The sequence below is a fragment of the Bemisia tabaci genome, chromosome 7, assembly GCF_918797505.1.
Source record: "Bemisia tabaci chromosome 7, PGI_BMITA_v3".
NCBI classification, from domain to species: Eukaryota; Metazoa; Arthropoda; class Insecta; order Hemiptera; family Aleyrodidae; genus Bemisia; species Bemisia tabaci.
In genome coordinates this window covers 7126741-7151092 of record NC_092799.1, presented here as the reverse complement: position 1 = coordinate 7151092, position 24352 = coordinate 7126741, and the positions used below count along the sequence as shown (strand labels likewise).

Sequence of the window (24352 nt, the reverse complement as noted above, 5' to 3'; positions counted from 1 at the left end):
TTTCCGAGAAAATTGGTCCCAAAGTGTCGAAAACGGCAAAAAATCGATAAATCGCCGCGTCTAAGGTTCAAGAAAGTGGAGTACATTTTTCATACTGTACCAGATAACAGCTCTTATCCATCCATACAACATACTAAAATATCATAGTTGTACCTGGATTCCCACGATGTGAAAATTGACCGAGATGTCGATTTTAGCGGCCTTTTTATACTTGAAGGCAGCTCTTTTGAATGTTTTTCGACCTTAGTCACCCTCTATGGGTGTGTACTATATGTATTTTTCTACGTACTTTTCATATCTGGCCATAAAAATGGCTTCCTGTGAGTTTTAAAAGGCCTAACGGTCCATTGTTGCCAATTTTCACCAATTTTTAGGGGTTTTTTCAAGTTTACGTGTTTGAAACTTAATTTAATCTAGAAACCGTGTACAATTTCGGAAAGAACGTAAAAAAATACATAGAAATGTGATTTGTACCTTTTCCCTACGTTGCCAAATTTTCGAGAAAAATCGTCCTGAAGCGTCAAAAATGCCAAAAATTGGATTAATCATCACGTCGGAGGTTCCAGGAAGTGAATTATGACATTCATGTGGATCGTGGGACACTTTCTCCACGCATTTTCTGTTCTTCGGTATATTTGGCCTGTAGCAAGCATCTTGAGAACCAAGGATTATCTCGAGGTTACAGGAATAAAGAGGTGAACTGGAGTGAAGGATAACGTAAAAGCACCTTGAGGGCCCGTTTTGTCACGTTCATCTGCGCCATTACATGTTCCTTGAGATGCATTGCAATTTTACATTTTCGATACGTTATTTGTAGTGAAAAAAAACTTGAAATTCACTTCCTGGAACCTCCGACGTGATGATTAATCCAATTTTTGGCATTTTTGACGCTTCAGGACGATTTTTCTCGAAAATTTGGCAACGTAGGGAAAAGGTACAAATCACATTTCTATGTATTTTTTTACGTTCTTTCCGAAATTGTACACGGTTTCTAGATTAAATTAAGTTTCACACACGTAAACTTGAAAAAACCCCTAAAAATTGGTGAAAATTGGCAACAATGGACCGTTAGGCCTTTTAAAACTCACAGGAAGCCATTTTTATGGCCAGATATGAAAAGTACGTAGAAAAATACATATAGTACACACCCATAGAGGGTGACTAAGGTCGAAAAACATTCAAAAGAGCTGCCTTCAAGTATAAAAAGGCCGCTTCACTAGGTCTGGCCCGAAATCTGTGAGTACGAGTCCCCACTGGGGATCAATATTTTTATGGAGTATTGCCACGTCAGAATAATTGCATTTGAAAGCACACCCCCAAATTTTAATCCCGGATGAAATATCAATCTGCAGTGAATGTTATACACGAATATTTATTTACAACTTAAATGGGGGTACCGTTTTTCTTTTCTTTTTCTTTTTTAATGTTTAAAAAATCAGCGTGAAATTTTTACAATTGAAAAATATTTTAAAAGCATTTGGCAGGCAACAAATATTTTTAAAATATTTCAAAAATATAAGCAGTAAACATTTTTAAAATAAAAGCTTACAAATATTTTAAAAATAATTTCAAAATATTTTCTGGGAATAATTTTACAATAATAATTTTAAAATATTTTAAAAATAGTTTTTAAGTAATATTTTGAAATTATTTACAGGCAATATTTTTGGATTATTTTAAAAATATTTTTTGTAAAAATTTTCAAAATGTTCCCCAAAAATGTTTTAAAAACATTTTAAAAATATTTTGAAAATATTTTCATGACAACATTGTTATGAAAATATTTTGATAAAGGTGACAATATTTTCAAAATATTTTCAAAATATTTTGTGCTATCTGGGCTAAAATCGACATCTCGGTCAATTTTCACATCGTGGGAATCCAGGTACAACTATGATATTTTAGTATGTTGTATGGATGGATAAGAGCTGTTATCTGGTACAGTATGAAAAATGTACTCCACTTTCTTGAACCTTAGACGCGGCGATTTATCGATTTTTTGCCGTTTTCGACACTTTGGGACCAATTTTCTCGGAAATTTGGCAACATAGGAAAAAATTTTACGAACATTTTTTATTCATTTTTTTACGTACTTTTCAAAAATGTACACAGTTTTTGGATTAAGTTGAGTTTTGAATGTGTTAAATGGAAAAAACCCCTAAAAATGGGCCAAAAATGGCAACAATGGGCCATAAGGCCCCTTAAAATTGATCGGAGGCCTTTAAAAAGGCCAGAAACGAAAAGTACGCAAAAAAATACATAAGAATCATGTGCTGGAAGAGTGATAACAGTCGAAAAAGTCGACGAAAATAATTGTTTTTCGATTCCAGGATTTTGGGTTTGAGGCGCTGCTGCGCCCTTGCATGGGCTCCGTTCGGTCTAATATTTGGCACAGAGTCTACCTAAAACTAGTGCTTTGAAAATATGAAACATTTAGCAAAATCCAGGTGGGGCCGGAAAAGGCCCAAAACGCAACTCCTCCTTTACCATCGATATGCATTCATAGGAGTTATGGCACATTTATGACTTTCAACTTTTTCCAAAATATTCCTAATTTTTTGCACGGGATCAGAGGAAAAATATAGAAATTTTCAATCAGAAAGGCCAAAGATTCTTTAATAGTAAAAATAGAATTTGCGAGGAAAAATTTACAGGGTGTCTACACTCTACAAGTCCGGAATTTTTGGAATGTCCGGAAATAGTACTGATTTTTTAAGGGCGGCCCGGTAGTACTGAAAAAGTGCGGAAATTCCGGAAGATGGTCCGGATTTTTTTTTTCATTTTTGTCGCAATTTGAGCGAGTAATTCAAATTTTTTAAACTTTTCGAATTTCGTAAATTGGAGGCCCAAAAAAGTACTGAATTTGCCCGCTGAGGAGGTACTGAATTTCGCGGGAATGTACTGAAAAAGTACTGTGAAAGTGCTGATTTTTTGCTAGCCTGTTTTAGTAGACACTAGACACCCTGATTTAGCAACATTGAAAGGGTATCCCGGGATAAGCATGTCAAAATGCCCTTGCGAATTGATTTTTATTTTAACCATTTTAAGTCATCAAGGGTGTCCTAAAACTTGGGTTTTGGGGGATTTTAGCCCCCCAACCCCCTCCGACCCCCTCACACCCCCAAAAACCGCTTTTTTGGGCTATTTTTGACTATGCTAACGTCATTTCCTCATAACTTTCGTAATTTTCGATAGAATTGAACCAAAATTTGTCAGAATCTACATTAATTAGCTTAGTTTTTGTAGAAAAAAATTCATTATCATCGGATAATATTTTAGCCTCCAAAAAAATTTGTAAAATTTTTGAAAAAAATCATTTTTTTTCCTTTTTTTGCGGCTAGGTGGCGTATGGAAACATGCACACAAACAAAAATTGTCTCCTTTCTTAATTTACACATCCAATAAGATACAGTAAAAATTTCGTGTTGATCGGAGTGGTGCGCCATACTTAAAAACGCAATTTTCTAACCTCAAAACGGCCTGAATGCCACCATTAGCCTCCTTTGATGACTAGGCGTGGAGAAATGTAGAGAGAAATATCCGGTTTTATCGTCTCACCTCTTAAGTGATCCACTTAAGTACCTTGAGTCAAAATTTCGAGTCGATCAGAGTGGTGCGCAACACCCAGGCACGCAATTTTCTAACCTCAAAACGCCGAAATTGCCCATTTCGGCACACATTATCACTCCGTGTGGAAAAATACGAAGAGGTACATCCGATATTATTGTCCTTCCTCATGAATTAGACACATAAGTGCATTTAGTCAAAATTTCGTGTCGATCAGAGTGGTGCGCAACACCAAAGCACGCAATTTTCTAACCTCAAAACGCCGAAATTGCCCATTTCGGCACCCATTATCACTCTGTGTAAAATGATAAGAAGAGATACATCCGATATTATAGTCCTACCTCATGAATTAGGCACTTAAGTGCATTTAGTCAAAATTTCGTGTCGATCAGAGTGGTGCGCAACACCCAAGCACGCAATTTTCTAACCTCAAAACGCCGAAATTGCCCATTTCGGCACCCATTATCACTCCGTGTAAAATGATAAGAAGAGATACATCCGATATTATAGTCCTACCTCATGAATTAGGCACTTAAGTGCATTTAGTCAAAATTTCGTGTCGATCAGAGTGGTGCGCAACACCCAAGCACGCAATTTTCTAACCTCAAAACGCCGAAATTGCCCATTTCGGCACCCATTATCACTCTGTGTAAAATGATAAGAAGAGATACATCCGATATTATAGTCCTACCTCATGAATTAGGCACTTAAGTGCATTTAGTCAAAATTTCGTGTCGATCAGAGTGGTGCGCAACACCCAAGCACGCAATTTTCTAACCTCAAAACGTCGAAATTGCCCATTTCGGCACCCATTATCACTCCGTGTAAACAAAAGAGAGGTGGGTACATTCGATTTTATAGTCCTACCTCATGAATCAGACACTTGAGTACCTCGAGTCAAAATTTCGTGTTGATCTGAGTGATGCGCAACACCCGAACACGCCGCTTTCTAACCTGAAACCTCCCAAAATTCCCATTTTGGCATTCATTATCACTGTATGTCAGCCAAGATCCCGCTTGAAAATTGCATGATGCACATTTCAAAGTTTATTTTGGCACCCTGCCGCGTAGCAGACCTGGTCACTCAGGGAAACCTCTCCTCATGAATTGAGCCGTGTTTGGTGGGATCACGGGGCGTGCCGGGCCTGGTGAAGTCCTTTCAGCGCCGTAGGGGAGATCTGGGTATTTCCGCAGAAATTTTTGGCGTCTTGCGGGGTTTTATTGCATCTGTCACGTAATACGTAGGACAATTAGTCGAATTTAACGCTTAAATAGCCGAATTTAACGGATTACAGTAGACGTATTTACCGAAATATAGTCGTATTTACCGTAATATGGTCGTATTTACCGTGGTCTAGCATTGGCCTCAGTATACCCTTCAGCTCTCCCAGAGGGATTCCCTTCATGAATCCCCAGACACACTACGTGAAGTCTGACCCACTTCAAAAAAAAAAAAAAAAAAAAACACACCTTCAATTTGTCTTTTGTTTTTGTTTTAACCTAATATACGTGCAAATTGTTTCAGAGGTAAACAAAAAAAAATTGTAACAAGCAAGTGTTTGTTGACAAAGTCTGTTAAAATGAACCTTCTTTGCCAAGAAAAAATCATACCAAATACCAACCAAATTAGATGAAATTTATCTCGTGCTTCTTAAAAAAAATCTATCCTGTAAATTCAAACGCAAAATTGCGATTGACACTAGCAAAATGGAGCAACTTAAAACCATTAATCACTCGTATTTATTTCTTGCAATTGATTTTTGTTTATTTTCCGATTTGCATATCATGTCTTACCTTAAGTAATAATTTTGTCATCTCTACAATTGTAAATGTTAATTATATTTAAAAAAAAAAAAAACCGTTTCTTTCACTCATAACAAAGTTTCTTTACTGAAAAAGTGTTTTCCTTTTACTTTAGGATTCTTTCTAACCTCTTGTTAATTTATTGACTTGAATTTGCCAGTACTCATTGCACCGCTACGTATTATGGAAGTTTGGACGAGGGAACGCTTCTTCGTGGGGGATGAGCGAGCCTCCCTACCGTCATATATATCCTAGGAGTTTAGAGGTTTCCTTGAGTGACCAGGTCTGCTACGCGGCAGGGTGCCAAAATAAACTTTGAAATGTGCATCATGCAATTTTCAAGCGGGATCTTGGCTGACATACAGTGATAATGAATGCCAAAATGGGAATTTTGGGAGGTTTCAGGTTAGAAAGCGGCGTGTTCGGGTGTTGCGCATCACTCAGATCGACACGAAATTTTGACTAAATGCACTTAAGGTTAATCTTCAGCTGTAGTTCCGAAAAAATCCACCACGTCGCGCTGCTAAAATCCGACTCCGAAATCAGTGATTATTTAAATATCACAATAGGTATCTTAAATTCTAAGACTCATAAGTTCTAGCAGCATACGTCTGGAATCCTTAGAAACAAACGCGAGCTTTGAAAGTCTAATAAGAAAAGCTGTAAATTGATCCCAGTTTCTCTTACGGGATATCTGTAAGTGCGAGAGAGACAGCTCACGGTGGGAGAGAGATATCTGCCAACTGCTGAGAGCGATCAAGCGCGATTGGTTGCATCAAGGTCATCATGCATGCTTAACCCTACTTTTTTCTGGGATCAAATTGCAGAGCTTCAGAAATGACTTTTCACGTTGTTTTTAGGGTCAATAGGAAGAAGAATGTTATGGCTAGAACTTATAACTCTTCGATTTAAACAGAAATTCCTTCAACTTTTATAAAAGCTCAAGGACTCACGTGGAGCTGTACGGACTCTAAAACACAGCGGTGGCGCCCCCTGCGCGGAGAAATTTCTTACTTCACGCAGTTGTAGATAAACCTTAAGTGCCTAATTCATGAGTTAGGACTATAATATCGGATGTATCTCTTCTTATCATTTTACACGGAGTGATAATGGGTGCCGAAATGGGCAATTTCGGCGTTTTGAGGTTAGAAAATTGCGTGCTTGGGTGTTGCGCACCACTCTGATCGACACGAAATTTTGATTAAATGCACTTAAGTGCCTAATTCATGAGGTAGGACTATAATATCGGATGTATCTCTTCTTATCATTTTACACAGAGTGATAATGGGTGCCGAAATGGGCAATTTCGGCGTTTTGAGGTTAGAAAATTGCGTGCTTTGGTGTTGCGCACCACTCTGATCGACACGAAATTTTGACTAAATGCACTTATGTGTCTAATTCATGAGGTAGGGCTATAATATCGGATGTATCTCTTCTTATCATTTTACACAGAGTGATAATGGGTGCCGAAATGGGCAATTTCGGCGTTTTGAGGTTAGAAAATTGCGTGCTTTGGTGTTGCGCACCACTCTGATCGACACGAAATTTTGACTAAATGCACTTATGTGTCTAATTCATGAGGAAGGACAATAATATCGGATGTACCTCTTCGTATTTTTCCACACGGAGTGATAATGTGTGCCGAAATGGGCAATTTCGGCGTTTTGAGGTTAGAAAATTGCGTGCCTGGGTGTTGCGCACCACTCTGATCGACTCGAAATTTTGACTCAAGGTACTTAAGTGGATCACTTAAGAGGTGAGACGATAAAACCGGATATTTCTCTCTACATTTCTCCACGCCTAGTCATCAAAGGAGGCTAATGGTGGCATTCAGGCCGTTTTGAGGTTAGAAAATTGCGTTTTTAAGTATGGCGCACCACTCCGATCAACACGAAATTTTTACTGTATCTTATTGGATGTGTAAATTAAGAAAAGAGACAATTTTTGTTTGTGTGCATGTTTCCATACGCCACCTAGCCGCAAAAAAAGGAAAAAAATGATTTTTTCAAAAATTTTACAAATTTTTTTGGAGGCTAAAATATTATCCGATGATAATGAATTTTTTTCTACAAAAACTAAGCTAATTAATGTAGATTCTGACAAATTTTGGTTCAATTCTATCGAAAATTACGAAAGTTATGAGGAAATGACGTTAGCATAGTCAAAAATAGCCCAAAAAAGCGGTTTTTGGGGGTGTGAGGGGGGTCGGAGGGGGTTGGGGGGCTAAAATCCCCCAAAACCTAAGTTTTAGGACACCCTTGATGACTTAAAATGGTTAAAATAAAAATCAATTCGCAAGGGCATTTTAACATGCTTATCCCGGGATACCCTTTAGTTACGTTTCTCTCTTAGAGTGATCCTACGAAAAACGTCCTTGGATTTTTTCTCTTTGAGCTCTGCACACTCTGTGCTGTTCCATCCCTCCGTTTTAAGAACGCGTGAATTAATATTATTATCTCATTTTGTGCTACGGATTTATTCATCGGGTTACGGTCCCCTTTCATCCGCCGCTGAAGTGAGAGTCTGCCGCACCGAAGCGCTATCTGACGATTGGTTCTGTCGTTTTGCTTTTACTGACAGAGGGAAAAGATGAAATGCATAATGAGATTTAACTCCTGCTTTCGACTTCGATCGAAACTGCAATATCTCACCGGTGAGTGATGCGTAAAAAAGCATGTTCCTGAACCATCCTCCGCTTCCGCGTGCTCCGATCAATACTGCGCGACTGTATTTACGACAATCGGTATCGGTACTATTTACATTGGAGTCCGAGTTTCCGACTGAAGCGGGAGAATTCACCGTTTTGATTATTGTATTTATTGGAAGTATTTCTGCCGAACAGAAGCAAAGGCAGGTAGGAAAGGGGGAGTGGGCTTGTTATTCGAGGGCTGTGAGAATCAATGGGAATTACAAGTCGCTAATGACGTCAGCAGCGACGAAACCGACGCCGTGGTTGCCATTGGGCGTCTTTAACTCATGAGCCAAAATCTATTATTTTTGAGCAATTTTCCAAAATCCGAGCTCATTTCAAGCTCATCTCATTTAAGTGTTGGGTAATTATTAATGAAGGAACAGTTTTTATATGCGTTCGAAGTTTTATACGTCGATTAATCGGTTACTCGATTGTGAGGTTATGAAAAATCTAAGAAGATAACTCAGCTCATTTAAGACGTATTAATTTTTGCTCTCACGGCATTGCCATATTTCAACTCGCCTCCGGTTGATTAAATTTAATATATAAACTATTCGAGGGAACTTTGAATCGCTTCCTTCTCCGGCACCCGAGGGCCGGAGATGTTAGCTTGTTTTTAAATGAAAAATTAGCATTTGATACTTGTCGCACATTTTTTTCCCAGTATGAATGCTGAATCAACATTCAATTTTTTCCGTTTATGAGTAACGCCTGTTGATTTCGAATGGGATTTCGGTTTTCAGCGGAGCTGATGTTCCTGCTATTTGGGCTGCAGTTGGGCTACGCGGCCCGCAACGCTTCGGTGCAGTTCAACGAGAGGACGTTCCTGAGCGGGGCCGTCTTCGTAGAGATCCTCTTCAGCTCGGTGTTCTACGTCATCCGGATCCTCTACTGGTCCGCCATGAGCCCCACCAACGTCCTCGTCGTTGCCTTCATCCGCTCCCAGCTCACCAACTCACTCGTCCTCCTTCTCATCTTCTCGCCCAAGGTAAGAACCTTCCTTCCGCCCCAATACATTTCTAATCCATGCTTTAATTGAAAAACTACGTATCTCTATCCCTGTAATCCAAAATTTTCGCACTTCGATTCTCGGTCAGGTGACCCGAGTCAGGGTTGGAGTCTGGGTCAAGGAATACCGGGAAAACCAGGGGATGTCGGGGAAAAATCGTCAAATCATCTTTATTTGCCTACAAAAAATTTTGCCTAAAAAGTATTTCTCGTGGAGGAGTCGGCTTAAATTTTGGAAGCCTATCAACCAATAGAAGTGTTTGTTTATTCACGGCTGTAAGGGCATCATGCTTGCTTATAAAACTTGTGGACTAATCAAAAAGCGGCACAACTTTTTTCTACTAAAGAGATAAGAATGACCATACTCTGTCGGCATAGGTACTCTATACGTGCACCCCATACGGTGCACGACGTTTGCGCACACTTTTCGTACCGATAACGTTTGCGCACAAAATTCCGAATTTTCATTTGCGCACAGTTTTACCGATAACGTTTGCGCACACTGCACTATGTGGCAACGCTGCATTATACGGAGCATATTTATACGCACGCATTGTTTAAAACCGAACAGAGGGGGCGAGTAAACGAGTGATGAAACAGAAGTGAGTGAGTTTGAGAGTGTGTGTGAGGTTCATTTAGATTTTCGGTTGCTTTTCTCTTCAGACTGGTTCTTATAAGCTGCAGCTCGATTTCTTTATCACTTGGTGGAGCATGTTGCGGTCTGTGTTCCTTGTTGGTCGTTTCAAGCAAAGTAGTCATCGGTACATCTGTTTTGATCGTAGCCCGGCACTCTTTTTTCGAACACCGCCAATGTATATTTTTTTTTTTAACGCGAAATTGTCGGAATTTATAGCCTTCGACTAGTATCATTGGTTTGCCTTTATTGCTTCTCATTATCTGAAAGCCCGTATCAGAACTCATTTTATTAAATTTTAACTGAAATACACTCACACACACTTGCGAATAAAGGAATAAAAACGGTTTAAAATATGCTGTCAAACAACTCACGATTATTAAAAACGATTATTATCATTAAAACTGTTTAAAACTCGAGCTAAAACACGTTAAAAAGTTGCACATTAAAACAATTTAAAATTCGGCACTGTGTTGACAGCAACGGTCCGCAGGTTACTGAGTTACTCCTTTCCAGACACACCTCTTCCTCCTTTTGTCGTGGACCTTCCTTATCACAACACGATAATGCACCTCGCCGACAATAACAAACCCGGGCCCGGTGTCCGGGTGATTCGCGTTGCGTAGGTGCAGCGTTGCCACATAGTGCAGTGTGCGCAAACGTTATCGGTAAAACTGTGCGCAAATGAAAATTCGGAATTTTGTGCGCAACCGTTATCGGTACGAAAAGTGTGCGCAAGTGTCGTGCAGCCATACAAGGCCACACGTCTCAGACGTCGGCGACAAATTTTTACGGTTCAAAAAATTTCATTTCATCGCCAAATTGTTAGATTTGCCTCAAGGGACTTAAATTTCCGCGACGTTACGGCAACATCAGACTTCCGTCTGTGTTTTTACTCCACCTTTGTTCGGAGTCCAGGGGGCCCATTCTATTTGTCAATCGGATTAATCCAGTCTCGGATAATCTATTTTATCCAAATGCATTTCGGAACAGGAACAGCAGGACTAGGTGACACCGTTGCGCTATCGTGATAAGTCACCTTTCCGCAAGGTATACGAGAAACAGGAATTTTCATGCGGTCCGGCAACGTTACAAGGAGAGTTTAGCGCGCTTCGTCACGCAAGGCACGTTGGGAGAAATGTATTGAATTACAGGAGATTCACTTATCAGCCCCCCTTTTTCCTCCCCCTTCGCATCCCCCACACGCTACCCCCCCCCCCCTTCCAGCGCGGAATTAGCAGATCGCTCTGATTAGCATTGATTACGGGAGGACAATGACAAAAATTGACCGTGACTCGCTACTGTCAAACGTTCGGAAGCAATATTACAGCGCATCATTCACTTCGTAAAAAAGTTCGGATCCTACGTGGAAAAAAACTATTTCGATACCTTTAATATCATCCGCTGTTCGAATTGGACGGCTTAGCTTCAATTAGTCCAACTGCATTTCTCGTTGTCTAGTTTATCCTCGCTCGTATATCGACGATGTAAGTCGGCAATCACATAATTCGGTTTGCGACGTCGCAGACTTCCTGTTACAGCGCCGTGATACGGCGCGGCATGATGCCAGCGCGGAACGCGCTTTGGCGCCTACAAACCTAAGGGGATACTTCAAACATTGCGTAATGCTTGAAGTATCCCCGTAGGTTTTGTAGGCGCCGCTTGGTTAGGTTGTTCTGCGCTGGCAGCATGCCGCGCCGCTCAGCTCTGTTATGCTCTAATATTTAAACTCGCGGAGTCAGCATTTTTCAGCTCATGCTTTTGAAATTTTTGTATTCTCTGCATGGATTAATCTCAGTTGAATCGATGAAAAAAAAACCCATATAAATCGACGATGTAAGTCGGCAATCACATAACTCGGTTTGCGACGTCGCAGACTTCCTGTCAGACTTTATTTTTTAAACGGAAAACCACTCAACGGCAATTTTTTAAAACTGCCGTGATTTTTCTTCTCCTCGCGAAGAAAATTCTGCAAAAACTTCAAGGAATGATGTCAATTTGTTCTCATTTAAAAAAATAACAGAGGCGGAGATTTTCGGACACTGCAAACGAGTTATGTTATTGCCGACTTACACCGTCGATATATTATTCAAACCAAAAACCAATCAGTATAATGGCTACTTTTCCATAAATTTCGCCGGAGGGTAGTAGATTTCAAAATGGGTATATAAATCTTTTACGTCAAAAAATACTTCCTTTCAGCTAGGGTGGCAAAATAAAATAAAATTCAATAATAAAAAAAAGAATGGTCCTTTATCATAGAAATGTAAACTTGCGAGAGCTCCACTTGAAAATAAATGTGTTACACCACTACCTTTACCCTTCTATCCCAGGCAGCCTTGACTTCAAGCATGTTGTCGCACCTCTGACGTGACCAAATGTTTACGCGAGCCCTGAAAAGTATTGAGTTGTATGGATAATGGGGCTCATCCCAAAATTAAGTGAAGCCTTTACGATGGGGGTCAAAGATGTGTGAAGAATTTTGTCAGGAGGAGAAACTTTTTATTCTGACATTCCAACCCTTCTTCCTTCCCCTCACATCCTCCAATGAAAACTTATCAGAGTGCCATCGCGTCACAGGTACTCATTTGCGTTGATTAGCACACCGCTAAACGCTGCCAGCGTCAGTGTTTGGTGATTGATGATGCCGAGTTACGCCGCACAGTAGAACGGACAATTGAGACAGGTGGGACGATATGAAATTGGTGACTAAAACTGCAAATGGACCATATGGGCGGGAAATTTCTACAAAACATGTTTTTATTTTTAAATCGAGAGTTACGTAATGCAAATCGAATTTATCGTAAACTTTCAAAATTCGCGGTTAACTCTAGCTTTCCACTGACGGAAAACCAGAATCAAAGCAGGGTAAATTGTCTACTTAATACAATTCTTTACATACCTAAGAGCCGCTCTCACAGCGCACCCTAGCGCTCTGCGACACCGATTTCATCCATTCAGCAAATAATTTGTGTTTGGTTCGACAAAATTTTGCCTATCATCTCATTTATAAGACTAAAAAAATTATCAAGAAACATCCAACGTACAGAAAAAGTTATCTGTTCCATTATAAAACGTGAAAAAGTTAGTTTAGTACGCGATTTGTCTCAAGTGTCTACTTGAGACACTTACAAGCAAAGTGTGGTAGGTTTTTATGTGAACGGCAGCTTTGATCCGATGCATACAAAATACACTATTTTAAACTTCTTGAATAGAATTTGGAATTTTTTCATGCATCCTACGTAAAAGTTTAAGTGAGGATACACGTGATTGCGGTTCTTAATTTCATACACTAACTGGCGGCTGATTTTTGAAATTGATGTACAAAGGTATGGACAAAAAATGCAAACGAAAAATGCAGCTATCTCATCGGCTACAACGGCTAGTTGTTATATACTAAGGAAGAAAACGATGGACTAGGTGTAGGATCTCATTCGTATTACCGTTAGTTTATCTATTCCTTACTTCCTTCGTTCATTGTAACCACCCGCTTCCACCGAAGGATCACTCAATTTCCCCGTTTTCTCTTTCTCTATCGCTTTGTCTATCAATCTTAATAATCAGCTAGCAGGCGAGGCTCAGAGTCATGGATCAAACGACTATAGTAATGAATTAGCAACGTCTCACGTCTTCGAGCGCCTTCAAACAGTCAAAGCGCCTTCAAACAGTTGTATATGCAACACAGACATCCCATGAGTACGAATAGTTGTATCCAAGGCGGCAGCAAGAAATGTTGCGCTCTTCCAGCAATTTCAATATTAACTATGAAACTTTCGGCATTAAGGAATCGCGGAAAACAGGCTTAGAAAGAAGACCATTAAATTTGAAGTTTTATACCTTCACAATGCTTGATATAATGAAAAAAACTTCAAGGTGTGAATCTATTTTCGCACATCACACATCGAGAAATGTTGCAAAGATGGGTCATTAAGCTATAAACGAATTTTGAATTGCGAATACCTTGTTCTCAAGGTAAATTGCGCGTATAACACGATGCGCACACTAAAAACGCGAAAAAGTAACTCAATAACTGAGAAATATGCAGTTCAAATCGCTCAACTTAAACGCAAATTTAAAACGCCCCGGTTTCGCGCCGAACCGAATGCTGTCATCCGGCAATAATCAGAAGCGAGCACAAATCTTTACGACTATCGTAAATTATCCATCGTATGTGAGAACACTATACTAAAGTCGAAATTATATCCTTAGAATTAAAGAATCGAATGCCACTTATGTTATCTGTGGTGAACAAGCAATAATTTCACATTGAGACACTTTTTATTTTAACAAACATCAGTGGGAAGTGAGAGAAGACTGCGATTTGACTACCACAGTACATTACCACCGTTAGTTTCCCGCCTTTCGGGTGCGATTGAAATGTCTTGTAGTTTTTGGATTTTTCAAAAGCGGTTTTCCTCGCGATTTCGGCTCCATAAAAATGCGAAAAAATCACCTTATTACGAGTATCTACTGACTTAGTACTTTCAGAATATCAAATAAAATGAACACGTTTTAGTGACCCATACTGACTTTTCCCCCAATACTTGTCCGAAAACGAATCCGTAATGCCTATTAGCACATTTTCGCTGTTTATTCCAAAAAAACTTTACTCATCGATTTCAGCAATCAACCCAATGGTGGTCCATCTTAATGGTTACTTCGTTACATTAAGAATATTAAGGGACGCTTCCCGGAGGAAATGCGTTAAAATCATTAGAAATCAGTTTTAAAACGTCTACCTTTTTTATTAATGTAAATACCATCTTTAAAAGTTTCCACGCCATGTTCAACTGCTCACATTAACTCGTTCCACTGTGCGCCGGGACGGTTTCCCATGAAATTCTGCATCAGAACATTAAACCGAACCTTGACGGCTGCGAAAGGATGAGGTTAAATACGCTGGGTAAATGTAAGCGAGACATTTTGGAAACTTTTGTTCGGGCATTAGATATGTAAAGGCTCCGCATCTTGGGCGCCCGCTTTCAGAACTAAGTTCACTTTTCATGCGGATATATGCACAACTTTCCCGTCGTAATTATACGGCATTGTACTTCTCAACTCCTGTGGCAACTTTTCGTCCTCCATGACTTTTTACACGATGAGATCATACCGAAAAGAATGCTCTCGATTTCCGACTCTTTCTCTACTCCTTCCATTTTTTCTACCGGATGAGCCTTTCTGCGTAATGGAGAATTTGCATGGGTCTGAAATTCAATGAATTTCATGTTTAAATGGAAACTACTGAGTGAAATGAACACGAGGATACCCTTGGTTCATGAATTAAAAGATCATTGGAGAAGATATGACAAAATGATCTAATTTGCTTGAATACATGTGTTTAAATGGAAAAAGCCGCCAGATGACGTCACTATGCAGTGCATTTTCTCACTTTTAAATCTATTTTTACACTATTTCCCGTATTAGAAACAAATTATAAAACATACTGTGAAATCAGCTCTTTAGGCACTTTCAGATGAAGCAATAAAACAATTTCATGCAAATTCTCCTGGTGACCGCTAAAAATGAGACAGCCACCAACAGGGTATCTCAAGTAAAAAGGAAGATTGGACGTATTTGGATTTTCACCGCAATAATGGGCCTGTTGCAAACTTTTGCTAGAGCAGAATGAAGAGTTGTTTCCTATAGATAATGCCTCAAAAATCACGATGAGCGCATCGGCAAAGTCTGAAATGCACTCATAAATTCACAATCTGCGTAAGAAATTTGCGTTATTTTGAGCGTCCCGCTTCAAAAACGATACTACTGCACAGGTGAACATTTTGTTAGAGGAGTCGCTCCATCGTCGGCAATATTCATCATGGCCGACGCTTGCGCAGTTTCTCGCGTAATTCGAGGAGAGTTCAAGGTCAATTAAGGTGGGCGAGGAAAATATGAACGTAAACACGCCGATTGTTATATAGTTTAATCCTGTTCAGGTGTTATCTCGTCCCATCACACGTGTTTTGGCGGACTGGCGTCGGCCATGATGAGTATTGTCGCCAATGGAACGACTCCTCTAACAAAATGTTCACCTGTACCGTAGTATCGTTTTCGAAGCGGGAAGCTCAAAGAACCGCAAATTTCTTACGCAGATTGTGAAGTTATGAGTGCATTTCAGACTTTGCCGATGCGCTCATCGTGATTTTTGAGGCATTATCTGCAGAAAACAACTCTTAGTTTTGCTCTAGCAAAAGTTTGCAACAGGCCCATTCAGGAGGATATCTACTTTCTTTTCAAATCTCCTTGCATTTCCTGACTTTCCCTCATATATTTTCTTTTAATTACATTGGCTTCTGCTGATTCCTTCTCCCAAAACTCCCTGAATTCTACTACAAGTTGAACTCCCTAACTCTCCCTGACCTTCCAGGTTATCCAGGTCGTCCGAATCCCCGTCTATACTTCATACAATTTTACAAAGTAGCATTATTGAATATTTCTATCAAAGTTGAACATTTCTCCCAAGAATCGGTTTTTTAAAAACATTGTATTACAGTTATTTTTCTCTCTTAACACAAGAACTAAAAGCATATATTTAAACACTTAAAGAGCTCTTCCAGAATCAAGAGTACCAAAGTTATTTTCTAAATGCGTAAAAAGTTTAGGTTGCTCAAAAGGTAATTTCTTTAGTACTTTTTGAAAATTCGTTTCTTTAAGTTAAAAAGATAAAAGATAAAAGTTAAACGTTTTTAGGTACAACAATATCCTTTTCCTATGCTATATTAGACTATAAGCGCGGTTAGCGGTAAAGGGCTGTTAGTAACTTTTTTCTTCTTCTTTTTTTTCGTGTCGGTAACTGGAACCGAGCCTGAAGCTCTCTGGCGGCGGTAGGTGTTGAAGTGACGTCAAGGAAGCGTTGTCGGCATTTTTTATCTAATAAAAGGCGCCGCGCGGCTTTCTAAGAGCGGAGCGCCGCGCCGTGAAAAGTGAAGGATCGTAAATTACGCCCCGCCGTTCGGAGCCATTTATTTCGGAAAAAATCCTAATGCCCTGAAAACTCTTTCAGGCTCTCACGCCACCCGAGGCCCGCCGGAGTTTTTCTAAATTTAACTTTATCTGAAATGCGAACGAGTTTTCCCTGAAAGGGAACATGTTCATTTTCAGATGAGCTCTATGTCACTAATGATACCAGGTAGCCCAGGGCTCCTCTGAAAATCTTCTCGGAAACAACTCGAGGGGACGTTTGTTTTCGGTGCCGCACAGTGGGGCAAGCCAATGGGAGAGGTTAAATTACCAGCGGGCTGATTATTGAAATTGTCAGACAAGGCTATGGACAAAAAAGATAAAAAGAAAATGGAGCTTTCCACAGTGGATCGAACCAATCAGGGAGGTCGGACAGGAAATGTTTGACTAAAACTACAAATTTTGACGTTTATCCCGCCAAATATTAAATTCTAAAAGGTGCCTATCGTAGAAAATACCACGAGGAAACCAACAGAACCACTTTTAGAACTTCAAAGTTTTGTGTAAACGGAGTTTTAAGCTTTTAAAGTTTCGAAATTTTGTCCGACCTCACCTACTGTCTCGGTCCACTGTGCGGCCCTGCGATCTTTTTGGTTGAAACGAGTGGCTGTCATAGACTAAGAGTGAAAATTATGTCTAACCTTTGGGGTCGCTCGTAGATTACCATTAGTAAGCTCTCACCTACCGATTTTGTCCAATGCAACCACTGGATTTCACACATTTGTCTATCAATATCAATATTCATTCCATTGAAGATTAATAAATTGGAACTCATTTATAAGTGGATCGCAGGAACTAGCGCGATTACAGTGTTGTAAAAATGTTGCTTCTCATAATTATCTAAAAAATCTCATATGAATAGCAAATAGTTCTGATTTCCCACCAAAAAATTGTTAATTTTAACGGGAAAGAATTGCGTACATTGTAATACTGTACATTTATTAAGTATTTTCAAAAGAAAAGGAGAAGTTGCACTATTTTGAAAACACTGCAATCGCGCTGGTTCTTTTTTGGGAAATGCGATCCAAGTTGGAAGCTAAATTTGATCAGCTAAATTTGAAGAGGTAGTGGAGCTCTTACGGACCCAAGGAGCCGCCAACATATGCACTCAAATTATTCCAAAATACTTATTATGACAATAATTACCGCTACGTTTCATTTTAAAAATTATTGAATCACAAATTAGACTTTGATTTTTGCGTGAACCCCCTCGATTTTGCGTTAAAACGCTCGTTTATAAACACTGTTGGCTATTTTCTTTTGACATTTGAATGTGAGGGTTGGTAGTGACAATGCAGTAGTTCGTCTCCTGTGGGAGGATTGGCTGCCTTTCTGGGCCCTGAGGGCTCTATATTTTGACATGATCACACTCTCTTTATCTAGCGGGCTGATTTTTGAAATTTATTGATAAAGAGAGAGACAAGGGGCAAATGGAGTGATCTCATTGGTAGGGAGGCGAGTAAAAGACTAACCAAGGGCAATCCGTGAGAGACCGTTTAGTTACTTTATCATTTCCCCCTTAGTGTTTAACAACCTGCCGTTTCAGTCAATAGGATTGCCCCATTTTCCCTTTGCCTAATACTCTATGTCTATCCAGTCTATCGCTTCGTCAATTATAGATTTGGTCCCTTCAACCCCAACATTTGGTCGATTTGACGCAGGAAAAGGTAACGCAGAAAAAGTTAGCCAAGAGTTTGCGTTACCTCGCGTTTCAATTTCCATATTAACACGAAATATGGCAATTATTTCTATCACACGAGTTAAAAGCCAAAAAAAGGGTTGTTTTTTACTTTTAGCTCGTTTGTTATACTTTACATACATACATACAGGGTGAGCGAAAAGTCCCCGACCCCCCCTCTAACTTTTGAACGAATTGAGCTAGGGAAATGAAACTTTGGGGATGTTCCTATCTCAAAGGGGACCATCTTTTGGGGGGGGTCAAAATTTTGGTCCCCCCCTCAGGGGGGGACGGGAGCCCCCCAACTTTTTTTTTTCAAATGGCAACCCCTATCTTGTGATACCTCATTCAAAAGAGCATGAAAAACTAAGAATTTTGGCGCAAACCGCAGATCAATATCTTAATTTTTGACCGAGTTATGATAGGTCAAAGGTCAACTTTGACCTATTTTCAAAAAATCATAACTCCGGTTCAAATTATCGTAAAGGAAAAAATAAAACGGGAAAATTTACCAAATTGTGTCCGCTTTTAAGTAAAAATTGCAAAAATCACTTTGATTTAATTTTAAGGGGGGGCTCGGACCCCCAAATACGTCAATTCAAAGGTCATTCAATTTTCCCGCGAAATAAGCCAATTTCCCCTGGATTTGCCTCCACATTATCTCAGTAAGGTCAAAATCAGTTCAACATTACGTTGGCAAGTCCCCAAATTTCTGGAAAAGTTAAAAAAAATTATATTTAAGGTAATTAAATTTGACCGTTTAAATATAATTTTTTTTAACTTTTCCAGAAATTTGGGGACTTGCCAACGTAATGTTGAACTGATTTTGACCTTACTGAGATAATGTGGAGGCAAATCCAGGGGAAATTGGCTTATTTCGCGGGAAAATTGAATGACCTTTGAATTGACGTATTTGGGGGTCCGAGCCCCCCCTTAAAATTAAATCAAAGTGATTTTTGCAATTTTTACTTAAAAGCGGACACAATTTGGTAAATTTTCCCGTTTTATTTTTTCCTTTACGATAATTTGAACCGGAGTTATGATTTTTTGAAAATAGGTCAAAGTTGACCTTTGACCTATCATAACTCGGTCAAAAATTAAGATATTGATCTGCGGTTTGCGCCAAAATTCTTAGTTTTTCATGCTCTTTTGAATGAGGTATCACAAGATAGGGGTTGCCATTTGAAAAAAAAAAGTTGGGGGGCTCCCGTCCCCCCCTGAGGGGGGGACCAAAATTTTGACCCCCCCCAAAAGATGGTCCCCTTTGAGATAGGAACATCCCCAAAGTTTCATTTCCCTAGCTCAATTCGTTCAAAAGTTAGAGGGGGGGTCGGGGACTTTTCGCTCACCCTGTATAAGTCGCTTTACAGCACTCCCTCGCGCTCTACGACTCCTAACCTCCACTGCTCTCTTTCAAACCACAAATCTTGGAGCATTGAGCACCATTGCTATCATTTACCATGTCTTTAATAGTTTAGCCAGCCTTTGGCATTAAATCATACTAACACAAAATTTTGGTTACATTTTCTTACTGTGATGGTTCCACTGTGCGACGGTTTGACCTCCACCCCTGTTGCTTCCGGGCTACCCGACACCTTCGCCTTGCTCATGAAGAACCGCATAACTCCAACATAAACTCTCTTCAGATATACGGTTTTGTTCGAAAACCAGGGGACCTGGGATTCGGACGCGCGGCTGGCATGGACGGGGACTAATTAACGACGAAAAAAAGCGAGGGCGAAAATGACGGGCGTTTAATTCGCAAACTAGGTACCGCGCAACTCTGCGGAAGGAGGAAGGGATTAAGAATTTTTTTTTAAAAAATGAGAGAGTGCCTGCCGGGCTGCTGCCAAGCGGGGGAGGGTTAGCAGGACGAAGGACGGACTTGGTGGGGGTTGTCAAATCCGTACTGCACGGAAAAATTGCAATCCATTAGGAGAGCGATCCGCTAGAGGCGAAATGCTAAACATCATAAATTGCTAATCACACGGAAAGTAGTGCATGTGCGGTTTTCTGGTGATATTTTTAAGTGAAAATTAAACAAATTAAGAGCGTTAAGTTACTGACACTATTTTTAGACTTCTTTTCGGCATAGAAAATATGAACGAAAATGAACTCCCAGTGATTTTTCCTATTTTTCCTCGTTTACAGTACGTACCAAAATCTTTCTCTTTTTTCCACCGAAAAAATGAAATTGCTGATATAACAATTAAATTGCTAAAAACCGTGTCCGACATGTTTCAAATGTACATTATTAAATAATGGAAAGCTAATTTAACCACGAAGGAGGTTAAATTAGCATTTATCTGTGTTAAATTTACACTGAAACATGTCGGTCACTTTATTTAACTACAAAATTGTTAAATCAGCAATTTCATTTATTCGGGTGGAAAAATTGAGGAGAGATTTTGGTACATACTATAAGCGAAGGAAAATAGGAAAATTCACGGTGATTTCATTTTTGTTCATATTTTTTTATGCCGAAAAGAAGTCTGCAAATAGTGTCAGTAGCTTAATGCTCTTAATTGGATCGTCTTTTCACTTCAAAATATCACCAGAGAACCGTCCATGCAGCAACCTGGCCCAGCCACTTTCCCTGTAATTAGCAGTTTATGATGTTTTGCATTTCGCCACTGGCATAGGATATCGGTACCAAATGGACCGCGTTAAACAGAGAGGAACCAAGCCACATCAGCTGTCGTCAACTTTAATTGGGCAATTTAATGTTTTACATGAAAACAGTTGTGCAGATATTCGTGCAAATTTCGGTGACTTTTCTCCATAGTACCAAGCAAATTCCTTAAAATTTTCAAAGAAATCACACAGACTTTCTGACGTAAAAAATTACATTGCCCGATTAAATTTGGCAATAGCTGATGTGGCCTGGTTCCTTTCTGTTAAACGCGGCCCACATGTTGTCAGCATATAGAGACTTTCTTCAGCATACCGAGGATGTGAGAAATTTTGAGTTTACCAAAAAATTTTGGTCACAGCCCTCTCACTATACCATAATGATATTAAGCTAGTAAATATAATTTTACTCACAGTTAATCTACACAGTGAGAGAACAATATGATATGGAACAAATTCTACTATACTAGTTTCATTTAAAAAATTTCACAACAATAGTTTTACAAAAGAGATTCATTCAAATAAAGAAGCGGAATATGCTTCTAAACGTGATGGGTTCGGGTGTTTTCGTTCTTGACAAAAACTTAGAAAGAAACCAGTGTTTTAGCAAAATGTATTTGAAATCCTGATTTTTGCGCACTCCTGCCACAGAAATCAACCTTGAAGTTTGTTTCTTTATACCAAGCATCCTTAATATGTAAGACTTCAAACTTATTATTCTCTTTTCTAAGTCCATTTTCCAGTATTATTTCCGTCCAAACGCTGCCTAGTGAGTGTAAAAATTCCTTTCAGAACGCGACACTCCTTTATAACTCCTTGATACAACTATTCGCGCTTATTGGATGCCCGTGTTGCATATACACTGATTTGAAGGCGCTTGGACCTTGCATGGGCGCTGGAAGGCGCAGTACGCTGCGGCAACTGTTGCTGATTCATTAGTTGAGTTTGACCCGTGATTGAATTTTTGACAGAATAATCTTCTTGAGGGTGAAAACATCTTATTGCTTCGCGGTTCTCCCAAATTCCTCTATAAACGGATTTTCTCAACACTTTAATATCTCTCTTAGTGGCGTACTTTTTGAGCCACCTCTCCCAGCGCAGGGTGCTTCCTAATGAAGCACATATAGCATTATTAGTATGGTCACAAACTATGATTTTTAACATTGTCATCGAATCCAAATGCTACTTTACTGTCATTATAGTGCTAAAAATAGTATCACTGAGCGGTTTTGCGCGGTTTAGTGTATCGCAACCAATATTTCAAAAATCTGAATTTCTTGCCCAACCTTCCACATGAGGCCGTGCTTTTATTGCAGAACGCTGTTAAAAATCGAGAAGTAAAATTCCGTGCCGGAGTCTATAAGTATATAGTGTCCAAAAGTCCTAAAAGATAAGAATATATAGTGAAACTAGCCCCATAAAAGCGTATTACATTCCGCAAAAGGATTAGATTCGACTTCTTACTAGGGGTCACTCCGGAACGAGAATATATTCCGCGTTCATTTATCTTTAGAGGTTTTTGGGCCCAGAATTTCACTCCAGAATTTTTAACAGTGGAGTTATTTGTTAATTTTCTCGAGCAAAAGTATGAAGAATTGACGAAAAGCTCAAGGTTTTCCGAGTTTTCTCAAGACTTGACTTTTAGCAGTTACAAATTTTTTAAATGGCCCGTTACTTTAACTTTTACCTCATTCGGTGACATTGGGTAGAGTGTTAGTGCAGGGTCGCTAAAATATATAGTCTCTCTATCTATCTCTACTATAAGCTCTGAAGCCTCCTAAATTTTCATTTCCGGTAAAGCGTTCTACCATGCCGATTTTCATGATTTTTAGGGCAATCTATATTTGCTAGGCCATAGATGAGCCTACTATATTTAAATTTTGGAAATTTGACCCAGGTTTTTTAATATTACGCGGTGAAGTTGCGAATTCTTCCATTTAAACAATGTAAATTCTTATTTTTTTCACAGTTCGTTCTAGCGTTCTACTGGGCCGATTGCCATGATTTTTGAGGGGATCGACAAGTAATAGTCCCTATAGGAGCCTGCTTAATTCAGATTTTGGATATGTAACCCAGGTTTTTTATACAGGGGTTGACTGGAGAGCTACACAATGTGTGTGGGGGGGGGGGGGGGGGGGCAATAAGCGAAATTTGAAATTTCCGCCAAAGCAAGAAGGCGAGAATTTCCAATTTGGCAGAAAATTGGACTAAACGAAAAATGTTGGAGGGCGCTAAGCATCCTTTGAGGGCTTGGCCACGTATCAGCCAGGAGCCTAGTAATATACTATCTCTCTCAATAGAGAAAAAAAGGAGGTGTTTGCATTTCGGGCATCTTAGATTTTTTTTGATAACGTAGGTCGGTACAGACGATTTTTATCATCGATTTTCTTGGGAACGGTGTAGTTTCTGGAAGAAAGTCATACTTTATAAAGTGTTTGAAATTATATCATGAGTTGATTTAAGCAAAAAAAATCGGACATTTTGGTCCGTTTTTCATACTTCGAATTCCGGATTTTGCTGACCAGGAAAAGAAATTCGTGCGTGGGACCCGAAGTTTTGGTCATATGGATCTCTGAAGTTTCCGGATTGAGCATCTGAACACTTTAGGTCCAGCTGCTGAGGTTTGGATCGCACATCTGAAACTTCAGTTCTTACATCTGAAGTACTTTGGTTTTCACATCCGAAAAACTTCGGTTCTCACAACTGAAGTACTTCAGATGTAAGAACTGAGGTTTCAGATGTGTGATCCGAACCTCGACAGCTAGACCTACAGTGTTCAGATGCTCAATCCGAAAACTTCAGAGATCCATATGACCTAAACTTCGGGTCCCACGCACGAATTTTTTTTCTCCGTGTACGTCATGAGGTAAACAATCCTCAAGATGCAAACACCTCCTTCTTTTCTCTGGGATCTCTCTCCGTTGTTAGAGCACTCGAGCCGGCAACGCTGCCGCGGAAAATAAAATCAAGCTCAACAACGGAGTGGGTGAAAAATTAAGTGCCCTCCGGGATGGCGGATCGGGGTAGGTGGCCCGGGCGAGCGCTAAACGCCGCGCAACTCTCGGTCCGTCTTTACGTGATATATTACTCCCCCTCCCCCCCTCTTTTTTTGCCCCGGCCCCGGCTCGGTTTTTCACTCGACCATTAGATTTTCACTTTTGCCCTTCGCTCCTCCGTTTTACCTCCGATTTTTCTCGCCGTCCACTCACTCTCCGACTTCCACTTCGTCGCTGGGCCGACACAACGTCGTGAATACACTTAGAGATGAGCCCGGGAAAGCATTGGATTATGTGTATTACGGGGCTCATCGCGCAAGTGTAGATACGTCGTTTTGTCCGGAGATGACGACTTCCCGCGGCGACACGCGCGAGTGGGGTCT

At 39.8% G+C, this 24352-nt stretch overlaps 1 protein-coding gene across 1 annotated transcript in view; it reads left to right on the top strand.

Annotated features, from left to right (window-relative positions):
- LOC109032661 (G-protein coupled receptor 158 smog) overlaps nt 1-24352 on the top strand; it is a 193281-nt gene that overhangs the window by 134345 nt on the left and 34584 nt on the right. The window contains exon 9 of the mRNA XM_072302120.1: nt 8806-9050. Within this exon, the coding sequence (XP_072158221.1) occupies nt 8806-9050 (245 nt within the window). The remainder of the gene's footprint in view (nt 1-8805; nt 9051-24352) is intronic.